Below are 23,423 nucleotides of genomic sequence, written 5' to 3' on the forward strand. Positions count from 1 at the left end.
AAGCACACGGCACACTGCCATCACTTGTCTCACCCTCAGCGCATCACTGAGAGCAGAATGGCAAAATAAAGTCGGGAACAAGGCTACAGGTCCAGGATTCTGTCTTTATTTTCCAGATGCCGTGTGCTGAGCTCGGCATAGGAGGTGCTGCAGCCGTGCTACTGCCAGGCAGCTCTGCAAAAGGCAAATTCATGTGGAGCCAGACATGTGCTGGCTCTGAGCATAGCCACGAGCTCTGCCTCAGGGCCGCCCCAGGTCTTGAGTCAGGCTCTGTGCAGAACAAGGGCAGTGCCAGGGATTGCAAAACCTGGCCTGGGCAAGAGGGGCTGTCCCACCATCCACTGTCCCCACATGCCTTGGCTTCAAATCTGATGACTGCTGGGTTTCCCCAGGCTGCCAGGGAGGCTCTGCAGCACTCTGTACATAAGCACAGCGCCTTGCACAGGCCACCCACGGACTCAGTGCTGCACTCAGACACAGAGGTCTTAGCACTGAGCTGAGAGCTGGTGGCATTGAACTCCTCACCAGAAATGCTTTGCTTTATGGCCAGAAAAAATTCCCTGTGCAGCTTTTGTGTGTGCTGTGGCTGTGGGTGACGGTGGCTGAGGACTGGCTGTGGGTCTGCAGCTGGGCCCAAGCTCAAATCATTCTGTGGTTGTGGGGGCAGTGGCCAGATCTGCAGGTGTGCACACGAGGCACATGAGCACTGCAGCAGAGCCAGGAGCACGGGCTCACTGGGGCAAGGGAGAAGACACAGGCAGGTGACACCTGCAGTCACACAACCTACATTGGCTGGGCCCAAACGCACTCATCTGTAGCTCAGTTACCAAGAGATACCCAACAGTATCTAATCTGTTCCCAAAGTAACCCACTGGAGAGTCAGAACTGGGACTAGGGGGCACACAGCCTCGTTGGGAGCAGTTTGCCATTTCTTAGTGCACAACACATGCTGATTTTATGCTTCAAGGAAAGAAATGTTTCTGTAACCCACCTAGTTGGGTTGGGCTGTTGCTCCTATCCAGACAGGCTGTGAGCCCCTCAGCCCCCCTTGCTATACACCCTTCTAGATTCTAAAAAGTCCTTGAAGCACTCTCAGTCCAGTGTCACTGGACACATCAGTCTGACCAGTGGACACCTTTCTAAGGAGCCCCTGGAAGGGGACAGCAGGAAACAGCAGAAACCACACAAGGAAAAAGACTGGGGAAGTTGCCTCAGAGAAACAAAAAACCCAAAGCACTCCAAACAAAAACCCAAAGCCAACCAACCAGAAACCCAAACAAGAAACCTCTGGAAAAGTTACACTAAAATTGATAATTTTTAACCCGAATCCCAATTCACCTTTCCTGTGGCAGACAGACAGCGTTGGGTATTCCCAGGATCAAACACTGAGCAGGAATGCCACACTCCTGCACAGGTAGTACAGGCAGGGTCAACTGCAGGTTGGTCCAGGACTCACCTGCGAACCACACTGAACTCTAAAGCTTTAGTGTCACAGAGCACCCTCTGCACACACTGCTGGCAGTGGCAGTGATGGGGTGTGCTCCCACAGCACTTCAGGTGTTCCTGCAGCCTCTCAGGTGTGCTCCCACAGCCCCTCAGCCCCTCAGGTGTGCTCCCACAGCCCCTCAGTCCCACAGCCGTGCTCCCACAGCCCCTCAGTCCCACAGCCCCTCAGGTGCTGTTCTACTCAGCTGTCCCTGGTTTATTCCTGCTGTGATGGTACCTGCATCCCACAGAGGAACAATTCCCACAGCTGAACATCCACCTAAGTGGTACTGGCTTGAGGGAGGGCTTTACTTTTGCATTTCTGAAAACTGTTTTTTAAACATTAGCAACAAAATGTTTCCTGCTGTCCTGCTTCCCACCTGCCCAGCCTTTTCCTTACATCTGTGATGAAGAGCCAGGCTTTTCAGGAGCCTCCAGTAGGCACAGAGGACATGAACTGTCACAGAATCACTGGGACACGGTCTGAGCCAGGCCAGAGCAGAAGCTGGTAGGGAGGGCACAGCCCCAGGGATTGACACCTGTGCCCAAAAGGGTCACACAGACCACGTTCATGTTTCTCTGGCCCATGCTGCAAGCATGGCTCGTCCTAAAAATGGAAACTCTTCCTTGGAATAAACACAAATTTGGTTTTCCCAGGGCTCTTTTCCCTGACCCCTGATTAGGATGAGATCCAGGGCCACAGCAACTGACAAAGGTCCCACAGCTCACATCCTTCTGCCTTGCCTAGACTAGGTTTGGTACTTCTGCTTTTGGGAATTGCCCCACTGGGAACAGGACACATTCCTGCAGGCTTGCTGGCTGACAGGTGGGGCAGCCTAGATAGAAGAGACCTTGCATTGCACTCATATGCTCTTAAACCATCCCACCTTTCCCATCTGGAAGTGGGTGGGAATCAAAATCCTCTTGGGCATAAGACAAAACATTGCCTCTGGCACTGCCAATTTGCTCCTTGATATTTCTCTGAATGTGGATATACCGAGCTGAGCCAAATGAAGCTGATAACAGCGGAAAGGCTAAAGCACAGAGAGGCTGCCATGATTTGACACTGGCCAAATGCCAGGCACCCACAAGTCACTCACCCTCCCCTGCCACAGAGGAGGGAAAAAAAATAAAGAGTTCATGAGTTGAGAAAGGACTGTGAGAAAGCACTTCACACCATGGTCTCACTATGGCCTGCAGAGGAATCTCAGCTCTGGCACCTGGTGCACATCCTGCCCCTCCTTTCCCACTGACCTTGCTGTCTCCAGGTTGTTTCCCTCACATGTTCTCACCTCCCCCTCTTCTATGGCTAGAAAAAAACCAAACAAACTGTGCCCACTTTGTTTTGAGCTTCTTCAATATATGATACACAGAGGCAAGAGGTGGAATGTGTTGGTTTTGCATGGCCTGGTTTTTGGTAGTGGGGGGCACAGAGGTGGCTTCTGTGAGAAGCTTCTGGAAGCTTCCACCATATCCAGCAGAGCCAACCACTGGTGGCTCTGAAAATGGATGTGCTGCTGGCCACAGCTGAGCTAAGGAGAGATGATGGTAACACCTCCGTGATTTAAGTGAGGAGCAATTTCAATTCCAGACAGAGGAGAGGAGAAGGTGAGAACATGTGAGGGAGACAACCTGGAGACACCAAGGTCAGTGCAGAAGGAGGGGCAGGAGGTGCTCCAGGGGCCAGAGCTGAGACTCCTCTGCAGCCATGGTGACAGCATGGTGAGACAGCTGTGCCCCTGCAGCCCGAGGGGATCCACAGGGGATGCAGAGACCCACCCCCAGCCCGTGGGGATCCACAGGGGATGCAGAGATCCACTGGGGATGCAGAGATCCACCTGGAGCCCGGAGGGAGGTGCCCATGCCAGAGCAGTGGATGCCTGGAGGAGGCTGTGATCCAGTGGTAGAGCCAGTGGAGAGAGGGGGCCCTGCTCCCAGGCTGGAGCAGCCTGTCCTTGGAGGACTGCACCCCGTGGAACAGTGACCCATGCTGCAGCAGTTTTTGGAAGACTGCTGCTCATGAGAGTGGACCTGTGCCAGAGAAATTCACAGAGAGCTGTCTCCCATGGGAGGGACCTCATGGTCTCACAGGGGAAGGGCTCCTCTCCCAGAGCAGTGGAAGAAAATCTCAGTGATGAAATGACCAAAACTCCCATGCCCTGTCTCCCTGCACTGCTGATGGGAAGGAAGGAGGAGTTGGGGGAAAAAAGGTGTTTTAAGGACTTATTTTATTTCTCATTATCCTCCTCTGACTCTGTTAGTAATAAATTCACTTTTTATACCTCTAAGTCAAGCCTATTTTGCCCTTGGAGTGTTTTCCCCCAGTCCTTATCTCAGCTCACAAAGCCTTCATTAAATTTTTCTCTCCTCTGCAAAGCTGTGGGAGAGGTGGGTGAATGAGTGACTTTTGTGGGTGTCTGGCATTTGGCCAGTGTCAAACCATGACAGAGGCTAAGTTGGGAAGGAAGCGGCTTGTTCTGGGCTAATTTCATTGCAGAAGCTTCACATAATTTGCTGGGAAGAGGCCGACTCTGCCATGGCACTGTCCCCGCCACCAGCCTTCATCCACCATCTCAATGTGCGTGATTGTGTCATCAGGATCAAAAGAAATCTCATCATCTCCATCTGCAAAAATTGTCAAGAAAAGACAGTCACAATGCAAAGAGAACCCCAGAGAGAGCTGGTTCACGTTCTTCCTCCCACTTCTTCTCCATGCAGGAGAAGACAGAACAAGTGCTCTGATAACCCCAAGAGTTTACCTCACCCAACCCCCTCCCACAGCACAGATAAAGCAGAGAAAGAGCAAGACCTCACAGATGAAAGATGAAGTTTCTCTGTTCCTGTCCTGCTCTGGGCCAGGACAAGGCTAATTTTTTGCAGTTGTTGGGAGGGGCCATGGCCGTGACATGGAGGTAATTCTGTACCACTTCATGTCATTGCCAGGGTGGGGGAAAGGGACTCTCGATTCCAAGGAACACTGGGTTGAGAAAATGTGGTGGAAGGAGCCATCCAATATTGTCTATTGGTGGGTGTTTTTCCATGTGAAAAATTTCTTTTCTTATATCTTTTGTTATTAACATTGTTGCTGTTACTTTTTGCTTTCTTATCGCTGTTTCCAAAATTGCTGTTATCTCAACCTGTGATCTTTGCCTTTTTGTGCCTCCAATTGGAGAGATTGAAGGTTGCATAGTTTTTTTTTACTGGGACTACTAAACTGGAGAATACCATTCCTACACCATGATGTCCCCCAGCCATATCTCATTCTGCTTCCCAGGTGGAAGAAATGTAAACCACCAAGTCCCAGCCCTTTCCCCACTGCAGTGAACTCCCACGTGGCTGCAGCACAGCCCTGCGGGCACAGCGCCTTCCCCCAGCACTGAGGGCAGACCCACCTCCTTGGTAATCATAGAGAGCCACTGCGCAGATCCCGGGGCTCTGCCCCTCAGAAGCATGGTCCGTGTTCCCTGCAGGACACAGGACACACAGATGAGACAGAGGTTGAAGCATCCACACAGTCCTGGTCAGTGCCACCCTCCAGCCCAGCTCTGGGGAAGCACCTGTCAGCAAGGAGAGGTGCACCACAGTCCAAAGCAAGGACTGACTTCCCTCCCCTCCCTCAAGGAGACAGTTGGGTCCTGATTTTCATGCTCCTCTCCCAAGAAAAAGGTTGGGAATAACTCCAGCCTCTCCACTTGTCAGCAATGCCAGCTATGACGGAAGCACTGACAGCAGCCCATGCAGTTTGCTCCTGTGCATGAACAAAGGCTACCTGCACTCCTCACACCAGAGACTCCACCAGAGCAGGTCCCAGGAACACCAGCCATATGACGCATGGGCTGAACCAGAGGCACCCCCAGGCCCCAGGGCAGTACTTACCAGGAAACTGGAGCAAGAGCATTGGTCCACATCCAGCTCCTCCCGGACCCTGGATCAGGGTCTGTGGCAGCCTCCTGCCCAGACCCTGATCCAGCAGATTCCTGCTGTCCAGTCCAGCATCCCATGCAGCTCATCTGCACCTTAGAGCTGGGCAGGGGAGTGGGACACAACCAAGTCTCTATCACCAGAAGCTGCTATCCTGACCACAGTAGATTTCAGGATAAAAGTTCCCTCTGAAGTTTGTCCCATACATCCAGTGAGGTTATTGGACAGGTACAAGCTTCCCAAGACATGGGCTATTCCATCAGTACTCACCCAGGTGGGGATGGCTCTGTCTGGGCTCCTGAGGAAGGATCACCTCATAGTCTTCACCTCCATCTCCTCCAAAGTCGTAGGTGGCATCCAGCTTTCCCAGCGGGGCTGGCAGCTCCTCATAGTCAGCACCTCCACTGGTGCTGTCACAGTAGTCAGAGGGCTCTGGCAGCTCCTCGTAGTCTCCATCAACATCCAAACTTACATTGTAGGTGGGCTGACCCTGGCTGGGGACCTTGCACAGCTCTGCATCCAGATCTGCTGGCCTTGGCGGCAAAGTGGGTGGTACTTCTTCATCCTCCCTTTTGGCCTCCTGCCATGAGGTGGGAAAATGACAGCAAAGTCACCTACAAGGCACCCACCACAGGCAGCTCTTTCATGACTTCCAGCACCTGACACAAGGCAGCCCTTTTACTGCTGCCAGGGCACAAATGGAACACTGTCCCCTGCACAACAGGGAAACAGCTGAGCTGCTCGGGCTGTGCTGAACCAGCAGCTGGGATTGTCCTGGAGACCCCTAGGACTCACGTGTCAGAACTCTGTTCATGCTTCACCACAGCCAGTGGTAGTGCCACTGCACTGACCCGCTCCCAGAACTTGTCCCATGGGGTCAGCAGTGTCCCATGGGGTCAGGTGCTGGGCAGCCATGGCCCATCCCCAGGCCAATGCTCCCCCTTATCCTTCCAAAGCCTCTCCCACCCTGTGGCTGTGATCCACGTCTTCCTGCAGGGCTGCACATAAAGCATAGCTCCTCTCAGGTGCAATCCCCCTCTGCCTGCTCCTCTGCCCAGCTCTCCCAGGCTGCCTTGGTACCTGTTCTCCTGGTGACATGGGCTGGTCCCCAGCAGTGCCCCTGGGTACCGCTGCTGGCACAGCTGGAGGGGCTGCACCAGTCTCAGTGGGCTCCTTCTCTCTCAGAGCGATTTCCTGCTGGAGAAAAGCCATCAGACTGCTCAGTCCTTTTGAACAATGGCTGTTCATGTTCCCAACAGAGCAACTCCACCTACAAACCTGCTCTGGGCCTGGGCACTTGCAGGTTGGTGACAACAGTTGGGCAGCCCCAAAGAGGAGCAATGTGGGGGGGGGACAGCTCCACCATTAACACCCCTGTGTCCTCTGAGTGCAGGAACAGCGCCAGGGGGAAGGCAGGTAAACACAGGGTCTGGGGGCCATATCCAGTTTGCTGGGATGCATCTCACATAGACTGCTGGGATAGCAGTGCTGGGGAGCAATAACCACACTGTCTGCCAGGCACCTGAGGCAAAAGAAGCTGAGGCCAGAGCACAGGTTGAGTGCAGGTATGTCCTTGTATGAGTGTTTGGTGTGCTGAAAAGGAAAGTCCAGTGACAACTGTAAAGCTCAGTGGCCATTCTTGGCAGATGTAGGGAAGCAGTTTAGGCAGGAGGTTACCCTCAAGAGACCAGACAGAAGGACATGGAGCTGCAAGGCTCCGAGGAAAAGTCCGTGTCACAAGTCTTGGAGGACACGGTAAGACAGCCCTGGCTCACCTGCTGCTGAGCCAGCCGGTGCTCCCGGGCCTGCCGCCTCAGCCGCTCCTCCTCTGCCCGCCTCCTGCTCTCCTCCTCTGCCGACTGGGCCATGTGCTCAAAGCGCTGCCGCAGGCTGCTGGTGCCACTGGAGGCTCCTGTGAGGAGACAGCCGATTGACCCAGCCCTGCGTCTTCCTTCCACCACCCCAAGCATCCAGGAGAAACCCAGACCTCTGCCTCTTCCAGAGAAACTTGTAGTCAGCCTCCTTCTCCTGCCCTCCAGCACAGGTTAAATGCCTATCCCACTACAGCACACACCTCCCAGCAGGCTGCCACAGAAGGACTGTGAGGCCCACAGCTTCCTAAGCCCAGGGCTGGTACTCAGGTCTCACCTGCCTCCAGGGGTCTTGTTTTCTCATAGGAGGAGGTGGGAGCTGCCATCTCATCAAAGCCAGCACTCTGCAAGAGGAAGTGAAAGAACTGTTCAGCCCATTGGGCAATGCCAGTGCTGGCTTTGAGTACTGGTGATGGCAGGCTTTGTTCCCAGGTATGTTTGTCCTCACCTGCACACCTGCCCTGGCCCAGGGCAGGCTGTTGGCTGCAGTCCCCCCTTCTGACACCTCCCTGTCCTGGGGATGTGCCTGTTGCCCCCCAGCCAAGGACACAGGTGCCCCTGCCCAAGAGAGCTGGAAAGGTGCTGTGGAGCCCAGTGGGGAAGGCTGAGCAGTGACACAGGACAGCAGGGCTGGGGACACTCCCTGTACCATGGCAAGGAGCTGGGGGGATGCCTGGGGGGATACCTGGGGGGATGCCTGGCCATCTATCTGCCTCTTCCCCAGGCCCAGGGACACTGTGCATCCACCCCAGCACTCCCTGTGGCATGAGGACTGAAAGCACTTCCCTGCTGGACGCACAGCTGGCTCACCTGCCACGTGTGTGCAGTGGCACAGGCTGGAGAGCAGCACCTGTGTGCAAACACCTGCAGCAACACCGGCTTCAGGAGGGATGGAGAGAGGCTGGACCGGGAATAGGATTGGTGGGGAGGATGCAGGAAAGCCAAAGTGAGATATAGAAGGCTTAAGGGTTTATCTGCTTTCATGAGAAAACTATTTCATGCAAAAAGGAATGAGCAGGTAGGACCCGCTTCTCAGCCTGACACTTTACAGCAAGTGCTGCCTGCAGGTGTCACAATAGGCTGGTGGCCGACTGTGGCAGCAGCTCTCTGGCCACGGAGAGCAAGGCACAACTTTCCCAGGCATTTTCCTGGGGAAGGCTGTGACAAGATGAGAGCTTCCTTGAGCTCCTGAGGACAGTGATGCTGGCGCTGTACCAAACACAGCCCTGTGCCCCCAGCAAAGGAAGGAGGTTTCAGGGAAGGCACCCTCACTCCTCTTCCAAAAGCCCCAGGATCTGCATCTTTTAGGCTATCACATCCATGCAGATCACAGCCACTTGCAGGACCCCCTCTGGGGACCAAGCCTTCAGGGCAGCCTGCCAAGCACGGAACTGATCTCAGTGCCTCTCTCTGAGATGTGACTGTAGATGAGGCTTTGCCTGGTGTCAGCCCAAACAGAAAACCTGAACCAGCAACTTGGTGACCCCTCCTCATGCACAGCAGATTGATCTACACCAATCCCATGTGTGCTGGAGTTTGTCAAGGTGTGCAGGAAGATTTAGCACGTGAGCAGACCATAAGGCACTCCTTGATAGGAGTGAAAAATCTGCAGAGGGTAACTAGCAGCAGAGAAGTGAGAGGTGACAGAGAGTGCCACGAGGAATTCCAACATTACAGTCTCCCCAGGCTGCATTCCTCTGCACCCTCTGGTATTTTATGCTCGGCCAGTTCCTTCCATAGCTGTGCACTGGGTACTGGGATCCCAGCTCCACTGGGGGAATCTCTTCTCTTTCATCTGGGCAAAAAGCAGTGGTTACAAGGAAGGAATTGCAGGCTGTAGCAGTCTTACCTTATCCACTCTATCTTTCTGGACCCCATAACGGCCTCCAAACCCCTTGGCATAGTCTGTATTGAAAAAAAAAGTTATTTTAAGGTATTTTGTATTTTGTGTGCACCTCTGACTTCAGTATACTGTGACCAGTGAAATGAGTTTGCATGTGTTATCTCTAGTTAATTCTATATGTGATGAGACACAGATAAAGCTAAGTGCTATGGACAGTAGCTTTTAGGACTAATCCCTCCCTCCTTTCAGCTGAGGGCACAAATGTGCAGGGCTGCAGCTGCCAACCTGAGCCCAAGGCACCAGGGTGAGGCCAGTCACCCCACCTGAGTGGAGCGTAGCCCTGTTTGGGGAGGTCAAACATGCTGCACAAAAGGCACTCCTGGGATCTGCTCTGCCTCATTCCTCTGTGAGAGCTCGTGACTTCAGACTGTGTCTCGTGTGCGCAAAGAGCAAATCTGGGCGGAATCGGGGCAGGGAGGTTACAATGAGCTCGTGGTTAGGAACGTCCCTCACACGGAAAGGCAGAGTCTGGGAGTCCTGTCTGAGGGACTCACATTGCGTGTCCCCCACTGATCCAAGCTCCCACCTGCTCTGCCCTTGTGCTTTGAGGTTCACTGCATCTGCAGCGTACTCGACACATTCTGTTTTCAGCTGCTGCATCTCTTACTATGAACCACAAGCTCCAGACCCAGGTCTGTGTGTGCTACAAGGAAACTGCTACCACCTCTGGCAGTATTTCCCAACCTCTTTGGGATGCATGGGGCTGCACTTCTTCCTGATGGTCCCAGCCAAGGGCATTCTTGTCCTGACGATCCCTCTGGACCCCAAACTTCCCACCAAAGCCCACAGAATAGTCTTCAGCCACAGGGATCCAGATCAGGGCACGGAAGAGAACACACAAGGGAGGGAAGGAGACAAGTGGCAGCAGTGTGAGCTCAGGCAGTTCTCACAGGTTTTCCATGCCCAGAACTTAAAGACATGGAACAAGGCCAGATTTCCCCACTGGTGTTGCAGCAACAGCCCTCCCTCCTCCCTGGGATATACCACCTGCTATTAGCACCTGCCTGCGCTTCCCCTTCACCCTTCCTTTGGTGATATGCTGTCCAGGAGATACCTACGCCCACAGAACTCTTCTGCTCCTCTTCCTTTACCCTGAACTCTTTTTAGCAGCCATGCACTGTGCAATGGCTTTCCTCACCTGGCCCTTCCCAACAGCTCCCTGTAGCCCTTCCACCATTCTTGCAGCAGATTGAAAATGCTCTGCACTGCCCTGCAAGTGTCCATAGTTCCAGTGGGAACAGTTCCCTGCTCCAGCCCTGACACGGCCTGCTCCTCCTCCTCAGCTGGCTCCCCCACCTCTCCTACCCCCTCCAGCATGCCCAGCCCCTCCAGCTCCCTCAGTTTTCCCCAGCTCACCTGGCTGCCGGGGCTCACCTTTCTGAGAGTCATGCTTCTCTGCCTGGCTCTTGTAGTCAAATCCCACTGCTGCTTTGTCCACCTTATCCCTTTCCACTCCGTAACGGCCACCAAAGCCCTTGGAGTAATCTGAGGTGGAGCATGGAGTCAAATGCTGCCCCCAGCATGGGGCTGGTGAGGAGAGGATAGGGAGCAGCACTGGGGAGGGCCCCCAGGGAGAAGGGACAGCAGCAGAGATTATAGAAAACAGCACAGAAAGCGAAGGGTTGGAGGGGACAGAGTGGATGGTAGGGAGCACCACAGATGAGAGCCCACAGGAATGGGAGCACAAGGCAAATGGGGTCAGGGCACCAGGAGACACAGCAGGCAGGAGGAAAGAAGAAAACAGACATGCCAAGGACAGTGGCACATGGGGCCACAAGGGAGATGGACTGGGAACAGGAATCTGAAACAAGAGACAGGAGACTGTGCCACAGCCAACAGCACAGGATACTGGGAGCAGAAGAGAAGCTGGGCAAAGAGTCAAGGGGCCACATATGCCCATGGACTTGCCTTTTTGGGACGAGTGTTTCTCCACCTCACTCTTGTATTCAAAGCCCAGTGCTGACTGGAACAAGAAGTGGAGGACTGTCAATCATCCTGAGGGCCAAGATGGATCTCAGCCTTCCTCCCCTGGGGCCAGGCTGTCACTGGCTCCCTGTCTCATGCTGCAGCACACAGGAGCAAACACCACAGCCCCTGGAGAAACAGTGTTCTGCCTGGGTGGGACAGGCCCACCACAGCAATGCACACCAGCCATCTCCACAGGTGCTGCACACTGCCCTGCACACAGCTGAGCCGTGCTTCAGCAAGACCAGGGCACAGCCTGCATGGCCTGAGCTTTGAGAACAGCCCCAGGCTGGCATGTGGCAGGGCTCCAGGGCCAGCACAGGCCACAGGTATAGATTTCAGTTGCACTGTCCAACACACCTTATCGGCTCGGTCCCGCTGGACTCCGAACTTGCCACCAAAGCCCTGGGCTGCATCTGTCTGCGAGGAGTGCTTCCCAACATCAGCAATGTACTCGTGTCCTACTGCGCACTGAGAGGAGAGACAGTGTGACGTGAGCATCCATGGTGGACAGGCAGAGGCACCACAGCTGCTCCCACACGCTGCTGACACGCTCGCAGCCACAGGTAACAGGTCCAAGCTGGCTGGGCGATGGTGCCCAGGCTCTCCACGTGGCCTTTGCCAGCAGCAGCTCTGCTCAGAGACTTGCGAGGAGCCTCGAGGGCTGTCATCTCCCAAATGTCTCCACTGCCAGCTCATTAAGCAAAGCGTGGGATGCTGAATGCCACCTGCTCTCAAGTGCTGGTGGAGTTGCATGGTGGACAATCACAGGGTAGACAAGAGAAAAGTGCAGACAGGCACATATAGCCAAGAACTCCAGGCAGAGCTCTGGCACCCATTTCCTGTTTCTGTATCTGACAGTGAGGGCCAGCAAACCTGGCCAAAGGCCAAGCCAGGAACCTGCTCTCCTGGCTGGAGGTGCTGTGGCCAGGAACCACAGACACTCTATGCCAAAATGGAACAGCTGTGCTCAGACTCTGCTGGACCACAGTGAGGGTGCTTTTGTTAAGCAACTTCTTGGCCTTTTGGCAACTTCTTGGTCCAGTTTCACCAGGATGCTGCAAAGTGTTCAGATTCTGCCCCTCCTCCTGAGGAGTATGTGCAGTTCCTAACTACAACAGCTCTAGCAGGGAGAGCAGGGAATTTTTGAGGACAGTCTTTCTCACCCTGCCATCCTGGTATTGTTCAATCCCACAGTGACCACACCTATGGAACCCTACCTCGATCTAAACATCTCACTTCTGAGAAAGAAGCATTAAATGCCGAAAGGTGAAGGAAGAAGCGTGATAATGATTATCACAAAACACAGACCAGATCTGATGCCTAGAGCTTTATCTCAGGGAGATATGAGCTCTGTAATGCAGAATATGAGGAGGGAATTACTACACATCAGTTCTGCAAGCACAAGTAGGGAGGCACCAGATTTAATTGTTATGCAGCAGGCTTGAACAGCCCCAGAAAGCCTTTCACAGCTAAAGGGAGCATTGCAAAGAAGTTGTAGAGATGAGTTACACAAATGAATTCAAATAGATCCTGGAGACAGAGTACGGGCTAGCTGGATTTGTGTGAATCTGTGCAGCCATGCAAAATCTCCATACTCTCCCTTCAGGGTCAGGCCAGAAAACAGAGATACCCCCTCCCTTAAGAGAAAAGCACTCTTCCACTGAGGCTCAGGGAAGCCTCCCACAGCTGTTACCTTATCCATTCGGTCTCGCTCTGTTCCAAATTTGCCTCCATAGCCATAGGATGCCTTGGGGCCTGTCTCCAGCTCCTTCTTCTTGATGACCTCGTGTTCCTCTGATACCTTGTTCCTCAGCTGATGGATGCTGGAGACAGAGACAGGGCAGGTGGGTGTGGGATTTTGCAGAGCCAAAGCCCAGCAGGATGTACAGGCAGGACCAGCTGCCTGCGCTGGGCTCCCCTGGGGTCTGGCAAGGGACCAGTGGGCTCATGGGGACATACAGCCCCTGTCCTGCAGCCCTGTTCAGGGCTACACCCCGACCTTCTCGGGACCCCACACCTTCCTTTTTCCTGCAGGGCTGCACTGGACTGTCCCGAGGGAACTGTGCCGCGGCTCAGCCCGGGCAGGGAAGGAGCAGGCAGCCTTTGCCCTGGGGCAGCCCCGTGTGCAGGTGCTCGGACCCCGATCCGCCACAGCTGCGGGGCGGGACCCGGCCAAGAGCTGCAGAACGGGGCCGCGGAGGCTCCCGGCCCGTCGCAAACCGGCCCGGCTGTGCCTGCGGTGCCGCCCCGCTCTCCTCCGCAGGGCCGGGCCGGGCCCCCCCCAGGCACGGCCCAGTCTGTGCCCGGCACGGCCCGTTCTATCCCCGGCAGGGCCCGTTCTGTGCCCGGCACGGCCCGTTCTATCCCCGGCAGGCCCCGTTCTGTGCCGGGCACGGCCCGTTCTATCCCCGGCAGGCCCCGTTCTGTGCCCGGCGGGGCCCGTTCTGTGCCCGGCACGGCCCGTTCTATCCCCGGCAAGGCCCCGTTCTGTGCCCGGCAGGCCCCGTTCTGTCCCCGGCACGGCCCGTTCTATCCCCGGCAGGCCCCGTTCTGTGCCCGGCAGGCCCCGTTCTGTCCCCGGCAGGGCCCGTTCTGTCCCCGGCAGGGCCCGTTCTGTCCCCGGCAGGCCCTGTTCTATCCCCGGCAGGCCCCGTTCTGTCCCCGGCAGGTCCCGTTCTATCCCCGGCAGGCCCCGTTCTGTCCCCGGCAGGCCCCGTTCTGTCCCGGCAGGGCCCGTTCTGTGCCCGGCAGGGCCCGTTCTGTGCCCGGCAGGGCCCGTTCTGTGCCCGGCAGGGCCCGTTCTATCCCCGGCAGGCCCCGTTCTGTCCCGGCAGGCCCCGTTCTGTGCCCGGCACGGCCCGTTCTGTGCCCGGCAGGCCCCGGTCTGTCGCCGGCAGGGCTCGTTCTATCCCCGGCGGGGCCCGTTCTGTGCTTGGCAGGGCCCGTTCTGTGCCGGGCACGGCCCGTTCTGTGCCGGGCACGGCCCGTTCTGTCCCGGCGGGGCCGCTCCCCCACGCCCTGGTCCCGCTCCCTGTCCCGCTGCACTCACTCGATGTGCCCGGCGCGGCCAGAGCCTTCGATGGTTTTGGCTCCCCAGCGTTGCTCTCGCTCGGAGATGTCGTTCTGTGGACGAACCACGGCCGTCAGCCCCAGCCCGCATGGGGCTTGCTGTGCTCCGTCGGACCAGGCACGGCCCAGGGGTCTCGCACCCCATCCCCGCCGGGCCAGGGTCTCTGACCCACTCCGCAGAGCCGGGGCGACACCGGCATGTGCGGAATTCGCTGTTCGGGAAATTGCCCGAGAAACCACAGTGACCCCAGCCCTCGGGCCTGGCCATCATGGCCTTGTGGAAGCTCTAAACATATATTTGAGAAACTAAAGCATCCCTAAAGTATTTCCTAATATACAATAAAGCTGAAAATATGTATATGTGAAATAGAATGAAAAGTCTTACTGTGTTCACGCTTAGTTTGAATGCTTCCACAAATAGAAAAAATAAATTAAGCAAAAAAATTTGACAGTTTAGATTTTTCCTAAAACATTAATAACTTGAAACTATGAGAAAGGAATTTGATTTTCTCCCCCAAACTAGAATTTCTTAGTGGAAATAGTAAGGCATGACTGAACCTCACAAACACAGGACTTTTGTTCAACAGGAGAGGCTTATTACGAAAGTAATAGAGAACCAAATGGAAAATGAAAATCATGATCCTGTATGAATGCAGAGGGTTCCCCAGCCTGAACCCTTCTGCTCTCTCACCAGCTCAACTCAGAGTTGAACTAGGTAGAAAACAAGAGTGTAAGAGGCACAGAGCTGCACCTACACAACCTGACTGTAAGCAGAGTAGGATTGTTCATCTGGAAAAAAGATAAATGGGGGAAATCCTGCATCCTGTACAGTTACAAACAGTGTGGGACAGAGAAAATTTGTTTGCTGTGTCTTGTAACGTGTTGTGGAGGGGACAAGGAAGTTACCCTTGTAAGGAGGGAGTTTCTTAAATGAGCAGGTTTGAGAAACCCTGCATATTCTGTACTCCTTAAGTGCCATTACTTGTGGCCAGGCATGGGGTATGCAATGGTGTAGGAAGTTCTGGAGACTAAACCTGGAGATGTGTCAGAAGTGGCTCAGACAGTGACCTGACAGTGCCTGCGAGGGGCTGATGGCACTCGGCTGATCCTGCCCTGCCAGCAGTGCTGCAGCCCCGCCGAGCCCCGAGCCCTGCCCCAGCAGCAAGAGCCCAGGGCCAGGAGCTCTTCACACCACACCATCAGTATGACAGTTTCCACACCAGACACTCACCACGAAATCAGGGTCTGTGTCCCAGTCGTCTCCCTCAGCCTCCACTTTCACTGACACGTTGTGTCCCACAACTGCTTTCCACATCTGCACAACAAGGACAGGCTGTCACCCAGTGTGGCCACACACGTCCACAGCTGACTCACTCTCAGTCACAGCAGAACCCAGGCTGGAAGGGGCCCTTACAGGCCACCTGTCCTCACACATCTGTCCCTCATACAGCACAGGGCACCCCAAGATAGCTGCTCCTGAGCCCCAGCACGTCTTACAGCAAAGCACACGGGGAGTGTAGGTGTAAACCATGGCCTTCATGCACCCTGACTCTGCAGTAGGAACACACACATTATAATGTAAATGAATGCTGGCATCCAGTTACCAGATTCTGCTTTTCCAAAACACATTAATTTTCTGTGCTGTGGGAGGCGGTTCCCTGAGTTACCCCAGCTATTAGTTCAGTTGCACACACCATGGTGTGCTCCAACACCATGACACTGTGCTGTTGGAACTGAGTGGCCTCCTCAAGCCTCTGTCTGCTTTTCAACCTTTTAATCCCTGCCCAAAGCCTAGAGAAGGGTCAGAGCAAGGCTGGACAGTGGTGTGACAGAGCTGCTGCTGTGTGGTGTTCATGTCTGTCAGGTGGAGAAAATGGGAAATGGGTCTAAAAGCACTGAAGATGTAGGGCTAAACTGGCTGAGCTGTGGTGGAACTGCTCCTGCAGGCCTGGAGGAAGTGATGGACCCAGGAAGAGGAAGTTAAAAGTAATGTGAAATCTTAAACTGCTACATTTCATTTTCACGGTGACCGTGAAAAAAACATGATGAAAAAGCAACAGAATTTTTCCAAAATGAGAGAGAGAAAAGATTCATTTGTTGCCCCTACACCCCAGAGCAATCACTCTCATCAGAGCTCCAATCCTTCATATCCCACCCCTATTTTTGCCTGCAGTATTGAGAAACTGCAAGTTCTCTCTGTTGCCCAAAGCAGCTTTTTCATGGGGCAGAGAGAAAGATGGAAGAGAGAAGATGAAGGGCTAAGGCAGATACACAGTGAAGACCTGGTTTTAGGCCTTCTCCAGGTGCCTCAGGATCACAGCCAGTCTGTGACATTGCCCACTGACAGCAATCCGGTGCCAAACTGGATACAGTTAATTGCAGTTAATTGCAGTTAGAAGGAGGGGGTGTGGAAACGCTCATGTGGACAACACAGCCCCTTCTAACATCTTTCTTCTCCTTTTCCTTTCTCTCATTTATTGGCATCTCTCATGCCAAAGATTTTTAAAGTTTGTTGCTCTTTTGTAAAGCATAAACCAGCAATAATAAACAGTTAACACAATGCTGACCATCATCAGGGCAGCTGATTTGAGCTCAAATAAGATGGTTCAAGGTTTTAAATACTGCTGTAATTGTTGTTGACCACCCATTCTCCAAAGCCACCTGCCATGCGTTGTGGGAACCATGACAAACCACAGGCTGTAATCGCATCACAAGGCTCTGTCATATGAGAAATATCTGTCATTATGACAAATATCAGCCAGGGTAGCGTCTCAACCCTTTTTTGACCCGTTTTCCCCTAGGAAAACATCCACTGTAGCACAAATACAGGGCTACCACAAGCACAGTTGTGCTGGTAGATTTGGAAACGTGGTTCTTTAGAGCCTCAAACACAAGAACCACAATGATGACAGGACAATAGTCTAAGAAGCAAATGTGGAGCATTGTCCACTTTAACATGCTTGTTCAGAAAGTTCTCTTTGCCCACCAAAAACTACACTTTTTGGTAGTAATTTCTCACTTTCCACTCCCAAAACCCCGTCAAGTTTTCTTACCTTTAAAGGCTCACCAGTTCCTGCTGGCAAACTTGCTGCTTTTTGCTCAGGCACCTGCTGCTAGTGACAGCTTTGGGCCTGTGTCTGCTCTGAGTTCCTGTTTTAACTTCAGCACTTTTCACTTCCTGCATCCCAGCCCCCAGCTCTGCTCAAGTCGTGAGTCCCAGAGCTGGCCCCAGTGCTGCGGTTCCCCTGCAGGCTGCCTCTGCCCTGAGACACTGATGCAGTGCAGACACAGAGTTCCCCCATCAGCACACTTGTGTTTTAAAGACTCTCACATGGGTATAAAAGCCAGAGTTCTGGTGGAGGCACAAATCCTGGAGCCACGTCTTGAGCATGCCTTTTACTTTCAGTATCTCTCCCCATTACTTGGAGGCTTGAGGAGAACACTGTGCTCCTGAACCTTTTCCCATTCTGCCCTGGGGCCTGAAAACTGCTTTGATCAAACTTGGGCTTCTTGTTGCAACATCACCAGTACCCATATGAGAGAACCAGAGTGGGTACAGTCCAAAGGCTGCACTGAACTGAAGTCAGTTGTCCAGTGACATCTGTGTCTCAGGCTCCTGGGAGGCAGCAAGCAGTCCTGAAGAGTCTAGCACATGGGTGCTTTCATTGTGCTCAGGAACAACTTACCTGTGATTGCACCCTCTGTTGTTTCTCCTCAGCACTGGCCTTAATGCAGCTCTCATTATCAGGGGTGGGTTGATCTGCCCTCGGTGAGGGCCCCTGCGCAGGCTCCTTGCACCTCATCGTGAGCTTTGTCTGCCATTCCCAGATCCTCACACCTGTCTGGAAAGGGAACTGAGAGGATCAGGAGGGCACCCGTTAGAGCTCCATGCAGTAACTTGTATCCACTCCTCCCTACAGCCCTGATGCTGCCTTTCTCCTGGCACATAACCAGACCTGTCCCAGCCTCAGTAGTGCTGCTGAACTTGCACGAGCATCCGAGGATGACAGAGCACAGCTTTGTTGGCTGACCTTCCTTCTCAGCCTTTATTGAAGATACATCAAAAATCAAGGCAGGACAGGTCCATTGGACAAGAAACAAAATGTTGAAATGTCTGAGACAGGAATCATCAGCTAAAAGGCCCCATCTTTCATCAGGTCAAACCACAAAGCTGCTCAGTCAGACTATGCTTAGCAGACCAGGAGATCCTTTTGAGGTTTTATTCCTATATTTAATCTAAGCTATAACTGTTCCATCTGTAGGTATAAAACATTTTAATGTATCTAAGGCATCAGAATCATGCCTTTCTTCAGGAAAAAAAATGCAGGGGCTTTAAGGAAACATACTTTGCTTATAATCCTTGCTCCTGTTAAACACAGTGGAAACATTATCTACAGCCTTACAACACCCCAATGCTGGCTTTTGTTCCAGTGGTGGTAGGGGACTGTAGTAGTGAACAAGGGGTATGAACAAGGGTACCTGGTTTTGGCTACAGAAAGTTGGGACAGTTGAACTGTCTCCCATCTGAATGACCAGCACGTTCTAGCTCACTGTCACCAGCTTCTCTATCTGTCCTGGGGTTACACAGGTCTAACAAGGTGCAGTGTTCAGGCAAATGTGGAAGAACAAACTCAAGTAGGTATTGTTTTACTAGAATTGCTTTCACGATGCATGCAATGGTCTGGGTTGGAAGTGATCTTAAAATCATTAGTTCCACACATCCCTGCCAGGAGACATTGCCCATTCAGGTGCTATTTCCTTATTCTGTCAGCTGAAAAAGGCTGAACAAGAGGTGAGCTAGGGAAAAAAAGTCATCACCTAGGCATTCACATTGTATAAAGAAACAGCTTCTGCAACGGGGACACAAGGCAGTGCACACAAAGGAGACCTGCAGTCCCGCCGTGTCCCACACAAGGCGGGCTGATACAGCAGCACTACACCCTCCACTTGCAGTTACATGGCAATGTTACACAAACTCCATCTGAAAAATAAACTTTATTATACATACAGGAGTTCATACCCCAGGAAACTATAGACAAACTGTTTGGTCACTGAATTTGACATAGTTGGAGGAAGTTCACGCTGATAATCATGGACAGTCCACAAGAGGATATCTAGTGCCAGTGCTCTGGACCTGCCAGAGATCAAGCTGGTTTAGCTACCAGTGAAATCAATCCACCCTCAAATAGGCTTTCTGCACTGGCTGTAGCAGCTTAGTTTACCACCAATATCAAAAGAACTACCTCTTTCCCATGGGAAAAATGTGACTGTTAATGCTCTACTAAGAGGCAGACAGGATCCTCCTGGCCAGTACTCTGAAGGAAATGACCACTCAGGATCTGACAGTGAATGCCACTGAACTTCCTCTGCATTCAACATTCTCCTTTTGGAAGAGAGCAGTCTCAAATTCAGGAGGTTTTTAGAAAACATATGGAAATATATCCGTATTTCCATATATCGTAAAAGATTCAGTCCATTTGCATCATTTGATGCAAACATGCCCAAACACCAGCACCAGCTTTCTACACCAGAGGGTTCTAAGACCAGAAGGTTTTAGAACTCTGGCTCCTTCCTCAGCACAAGGAAGAGAGTTTATTTCTGGAGTTTCCGTGTTTGCTTTGGGCCCACACAGCACATTTATGGACCCCTTCTACACAGCCTGTGCAGGTTCAGTCTCGTGATGAGTATTTAGTGGATGAGAAGGCAGGAGCAGGGCTGCTCTACTAGAGGTAAGGCAGCACCTTCCATCATCATAAGAGGTGCACAAATGCTATAAATAGGAGGATTTTTAACTTAAGAGCTAAAAGGTTTCATGTTTCCTATTCCTTTTAAATAACTAAGTTACTGGCATTATTTTACAGGTTTGTCAGGGCAGACACATGACTGATTTAAAATGGAATGCTCACTGGGGCCAGATATACTAATTTTGGCCCCTCTTCAACAGGAGATGCAACTGAGCAGGAATCATGATTTTAAAATTCACATTCCTTAAAGTGCCCACAACTTCCCTAGGATATGCATTTCAGACAACTCTGAGCCATGGAGCAAATCTAAGGGATGGAAGAAAGGGAAGACAATTCTTTTATATCCAGCTACAATGTTCCCCCAACCCCAATTATGGATTCAGCCTAAGAGGGGGAAGATTGTGCAGTTTTATAAGTGCTGAAGTACTGCAGCAACTTGAGTATTTTTCTTATTCTTACTGCAGCACAATACTACCTAAAATGAGTGGTACTGTTTCCAGGTACAGGAACAGATGCTGTCCTTGAGGCTTGCAGCACAACCCTGGCTCAGAAAACGAACCACTCACATAGAAACACCAAGGGTAGGGCAGATCTCCTGGGAGCAGTTCCCCAGCACCAGCACTGACAGCAGGTGCTGGGTGCAGCTGCTGCTTCAGGGCTGGTTTGGGAAAGGCTGCAGCTGGGACAAGTGCTGCCCTTCTGTGAGGGCATGCAGGCCCTCAGCATGCACAGGGCTGAGGCTCGAGGAAAAGCTGTCACTCCTGTTCACAGGTGGCCTGTGAAGCACAGGAAGAGCAGGACATGGAGAGCAAGCAGATACGTGGCCACTAGCAGGGGCAAGTGGGCCCGGGAGTGGAAGAGAGAGCGTAGCAGGCGTCGTAGTCCAGGAGCACTCCGAGTCTGGAAGAGTGAAGAGAGAGCAGTCACTACAAGGAATGGATGTGGCCCCAGCTGCCTTCATTCAGAACTCTCCAGACCATGGAGATAAGTTTGTTTAAGCTAACGAGCATAAAACTTCCCCAAATTGCTCCTAACACTAGGGCAATCCTCATGAAATGTTCCCCTTCCCCTGCTCTCTGCAGGCTGCTCATGAACCAGCCCCATCCAGTTTTGTTTCCAGCATGGTGACAGCAGAAAAACTACACAGTCCCTGACTGATTTATGTGTGTCTACAGAGGAACTGAAGTGCTGTAGGTTCACAGTTTCTTGAATCAGCTGGGGCTCACATAATTGACAGCTGTGAATGTTAAATTCTTACTCTGCTGGAATTATTATCCATGGAGTCGATCAGCAAGGACTGTTCATGACCTGGAGTCATATCAATGCTGGCACTTAAGGAAGATGACCACTCACTTGACTGCAACCTGCCACAACAAATACAAAATTGAATTCAGTTTTTTATTATGATGTCCCAAATCAACACTGTAATCAAGCTCAGGAGAGAAGGTATTTCTCAAAAAAGGAATCAACCCCTGCAAGCAAGCCCTCGCTTCACTTGCCAAGAGCTGGTTCCATTTGAACAGGTCTCATGCCTCCTGAGCTCACATTAAGCCAAAGAACAGGGCGGCCCAGCTAGCAGGAGTCTTTCTTCCTTTCAAGTGAAATTTTATAGTGTGACCTGAAAGAAGCCAGGGCAGATAATACACCTAATAACCCTAACCTGCACACTTTAAATTCTATGAAATTATTTTGGAAGCCAGCTCTAGCTGTAATAGTGCTGGTTCTTCCTATTTTCTAGTGACAGAGGCAATAGTCACATCCTGGGGCTATGGTTTATTAGTGAGATCAGCTGCAGGGGGCTTTTATAGACTTTAATGCCAGAAGGAGCTACAGTTGTCCAAACCTTGCAGCAATTACCAGGAAACTTCATCCAGAATTCTACCATACGAACCAATATTTTTTGGCTAAATCAGCAAGTGTGTCTGAAGAAAGCCATTGTTTTAACGTAAAAGACTCCACTAGTCCATAACTCCAGTTATTTGAACTACCAGGAAATGCACAGCATATGTGCCTACAATCAGGTCATGTGCTAAAACCCTCTCCATAGTCAATAAGAATCAAGCATTTTGAACCTGCTGCTCCTAATCCCAACATCTAGCCCAGATCAGCTGCCTTTGCTCTGCAGACTCTCAGGGCATCCATGCAGAGCCCTGAGGTAGGCAGAGCCCTGGGCAGTGCAGACCACAGTGCTGGGTAGTGGGCACGGGGCAGGACAGGGGGCTGGGCTGAAACTAAGCCTGGGAAAGGTGGACGGAAGTCCTTTCTCCTAAGTGTTTAATTGTTTCTCAATAACCAAATTAATGAAAAGTTGATATTAATTGGCAATACATTAAAAATGAGAGACATACTTAAAGTCAAAACTGTTTCAGTTATGACAGACAGGTGCTCACTGAGCAGACAAATCCCCTGGAAGCATGAGAACTCCTCTTCAGCCTGCACCCAATTCTCAGTCTCCAAATTGTATTTTCCAGTAATTAATTTAACTAATCAAGAAAGTTGGCATCTAATTTCTAGACAGAACTTGTCTTAATGTCTAATCATTTGTCTCATCCTATCTGCTTACAACTGAAGGAACAGTAGCCCAGGGAGGTTGTGATGTCTTCCTCTTTGGAGATACTCAACAGCCATCTGGACATGGTCCTGGGCAACTGGCTCTAGGCTGAGTAGGGGGCTGGGCCACATGGTCTTTGGAGGCCCCTCAACCTCAACCCCTTTGGACCCCCACCCTCAACCTTTCTGTGATTCTGTGACAGACACGGGAGTTGTCTCTGCCACCAGTGCCATTTGACAGAAGGGTATGATGAAGTGTATATGAAAAACAGAGCTAGAAGCAGCACACTTCTGTGGTGATAGTGTTCATTTGCTCAAGCTGCCTCACCTCCTGATCTGATCCTGTGCTGCAAAAAGTGCTTCCTCTGCAGCAAGACGTCGGTCCCGTTCTTCCTCCAGCTGCTCCTCCAAATATTTCATATCCTGCTTTGTGCTGCTATGTAAGTGTTCTGTTTCAGACAACCTGTCAGAAAGTAACAAAGCATATGCCAAAAAGGCCCAAATCATGGACCATTGTGTTTCTATTGTATTCACTGATGCAGTTTGTAAACAGACTCAAAGTACCTTCTAGCTCACAGAGGGGACTTAAGTAATCTTTACTATACATAAACTATTTGGAAAACATGAGAGAAGATAAATCTCTTGAAGCTTCATTTTCACATCAGGAAGGAGTTCCTTGCCTCTGTCACCATGGCTCCACCTTCTGAAAATTATTTTGAAAGGGTTTGAGGAATTGTGTACTAGATCTTAGTTTCAGAAGGTTACAAGCAATCCTGTGCTACATCTTAATTCCAGACACACTCTCAGGCTACAACCCTGAGACCAGGACCATTGATATACTTCAACAGCTACTGAGGATGCAGCCTACCAGATCCAAGATGCTGGTTTGGCTGGCATTGCTGCTGTATGTTA

At 52.0% G+C, this 23,423-nt stretch overlaps 2 protein-coding genes across 8 annotated transcripts in view; both read right to left on the minus strand.

The window, feature by feature from the left end:
- Positions 1 to 84: 84 nt before the first annotated feature.
- LOC132327971 (hematopoietic lineage cell-specific protein-like) lies at positions 85 to 19,039 on the minus strand. Of its 4 annotated transcripts, XM_059847713.1 has the most exons (15): positions 17,904 to 19,039; positions 15,449 to 15,532; positions 14,198 to 14,271; positions 12,842 to 12,971; positions 11,506 to 11,616; positions 11,089 to 11,143; positions 10,555 to 10,665; positions 9,865 to 9,975; positions 9,127 to 9,182; positions 7,555 to 7,621; positions 7,182 to 7,318; positions 6,487 to 6,603; positions 5,677 to 5,986; positions 4,878 to 4,949; positions 85 to 4,110 (listed from the first exon to the last, which is right to left on the minus strand). In XM_059847713.1, the coding sequence occupies exons 1-15, from the start codon at positions 18,018 to 18,020 to the stop codon at positions 3,974 to 3,976; spliced, it is 1,689 nt and encodes a 562-aa protein (XP_059703696.1). In that variant the 5' UTR covers positions 18,021 to 19,039; the 3' UTR covers positions 85 to 3,973. The 4 variants fall into 4 exon arrangements, with proteins under 4 accessions (XP_059703696.1, XP_059703694.1, XP_059703692.1 ...); XM_059847711.1 differs by lacking the exons at positions 85 to 4,110; positions 4,878 to 4,949; positions 5,677 to 5,986 and having other exon boundaries at positions 6,487 to 6,600; positions 7,555 to 8,178; XM_059847709.1 differs by lacking the exons at positions 85 to 4,110; positions 4,878 to 4,949; positions 5,677 to 5,986 and having other exon boundaries at positions 7,555 to 8,178.
- Positions 19,040 to 19,193: 154 nt separating this feature from the next.
- GOLGB1 (golgin B1) overlaps positions 19,194 to 23,423 on the minus strand; it is a 42,712-nt gene continuing 38,482 nt past the window's right edge. For all 4 annotated transcript variants that reach the window (XM_059847707.1, XM_059847706.1, XM_059847704.1 and 1 more), the window contains 3 exons: positions 22,840 to 22,974; positions 21,220 to 21,325; positions 19,194 to 20,861 (listed from right to left, as the gene is read on the minus strand). In XM_059847707.1, coding sequence (XP_059703690.1) covers positions 20,727 to 20,861; positions 21,220 to 21,325; positions 22,840 to 22,974 — 376 coding nt within the window. In that variant the 3' untranslated portion in view covers positions 19,194 to 20,726. The remainder of the gene's footprint in view (positions 20,862 to 21,219; positions 21,326 to 22,839; positions 22,975 to 23,423) is intronic.

This window comes from Haemorhous mexicanus, chromosome 5 (assembly GCF_027477595.1).
Source record: "Haemorhous mexicanus isolate bHaeMex1 chromosome 5, bHaeMex1.pri, whole genome shotgun sequence".
Taxonomy (NCBI): Eukaryota; Metazoa; Chordata; class Aves; order Passeriformes; family Fringillidae; genus Haemorhous; species Haemorhous mexicanus.

Bases quoted from the DNA above. Each gene is read 5' to 3' on its own strand.
- LOC132327971 (XM_059847713.1), bottom strand. From the start codon at position 18,020: ATGAGGTGCAAGGAGCCTGCGCAGGGGCCCTCACCGAGGGCAGATCAA. The intron at 7,319-7,554 runs GTGAGACCTGAG...GTCTCCTCACAG, and splicing joins AACAAGACCCCTGGAGGCAG to GAGCCTCCAGTGGCACCAGC. The intron at 4,111-4,877 runs GTGGGTCTGCCC...CAATTTTTGCAG, and splicing joins TCTCTATGATTACCAAGGAG to ATGGAGATGATGAGATTTCT.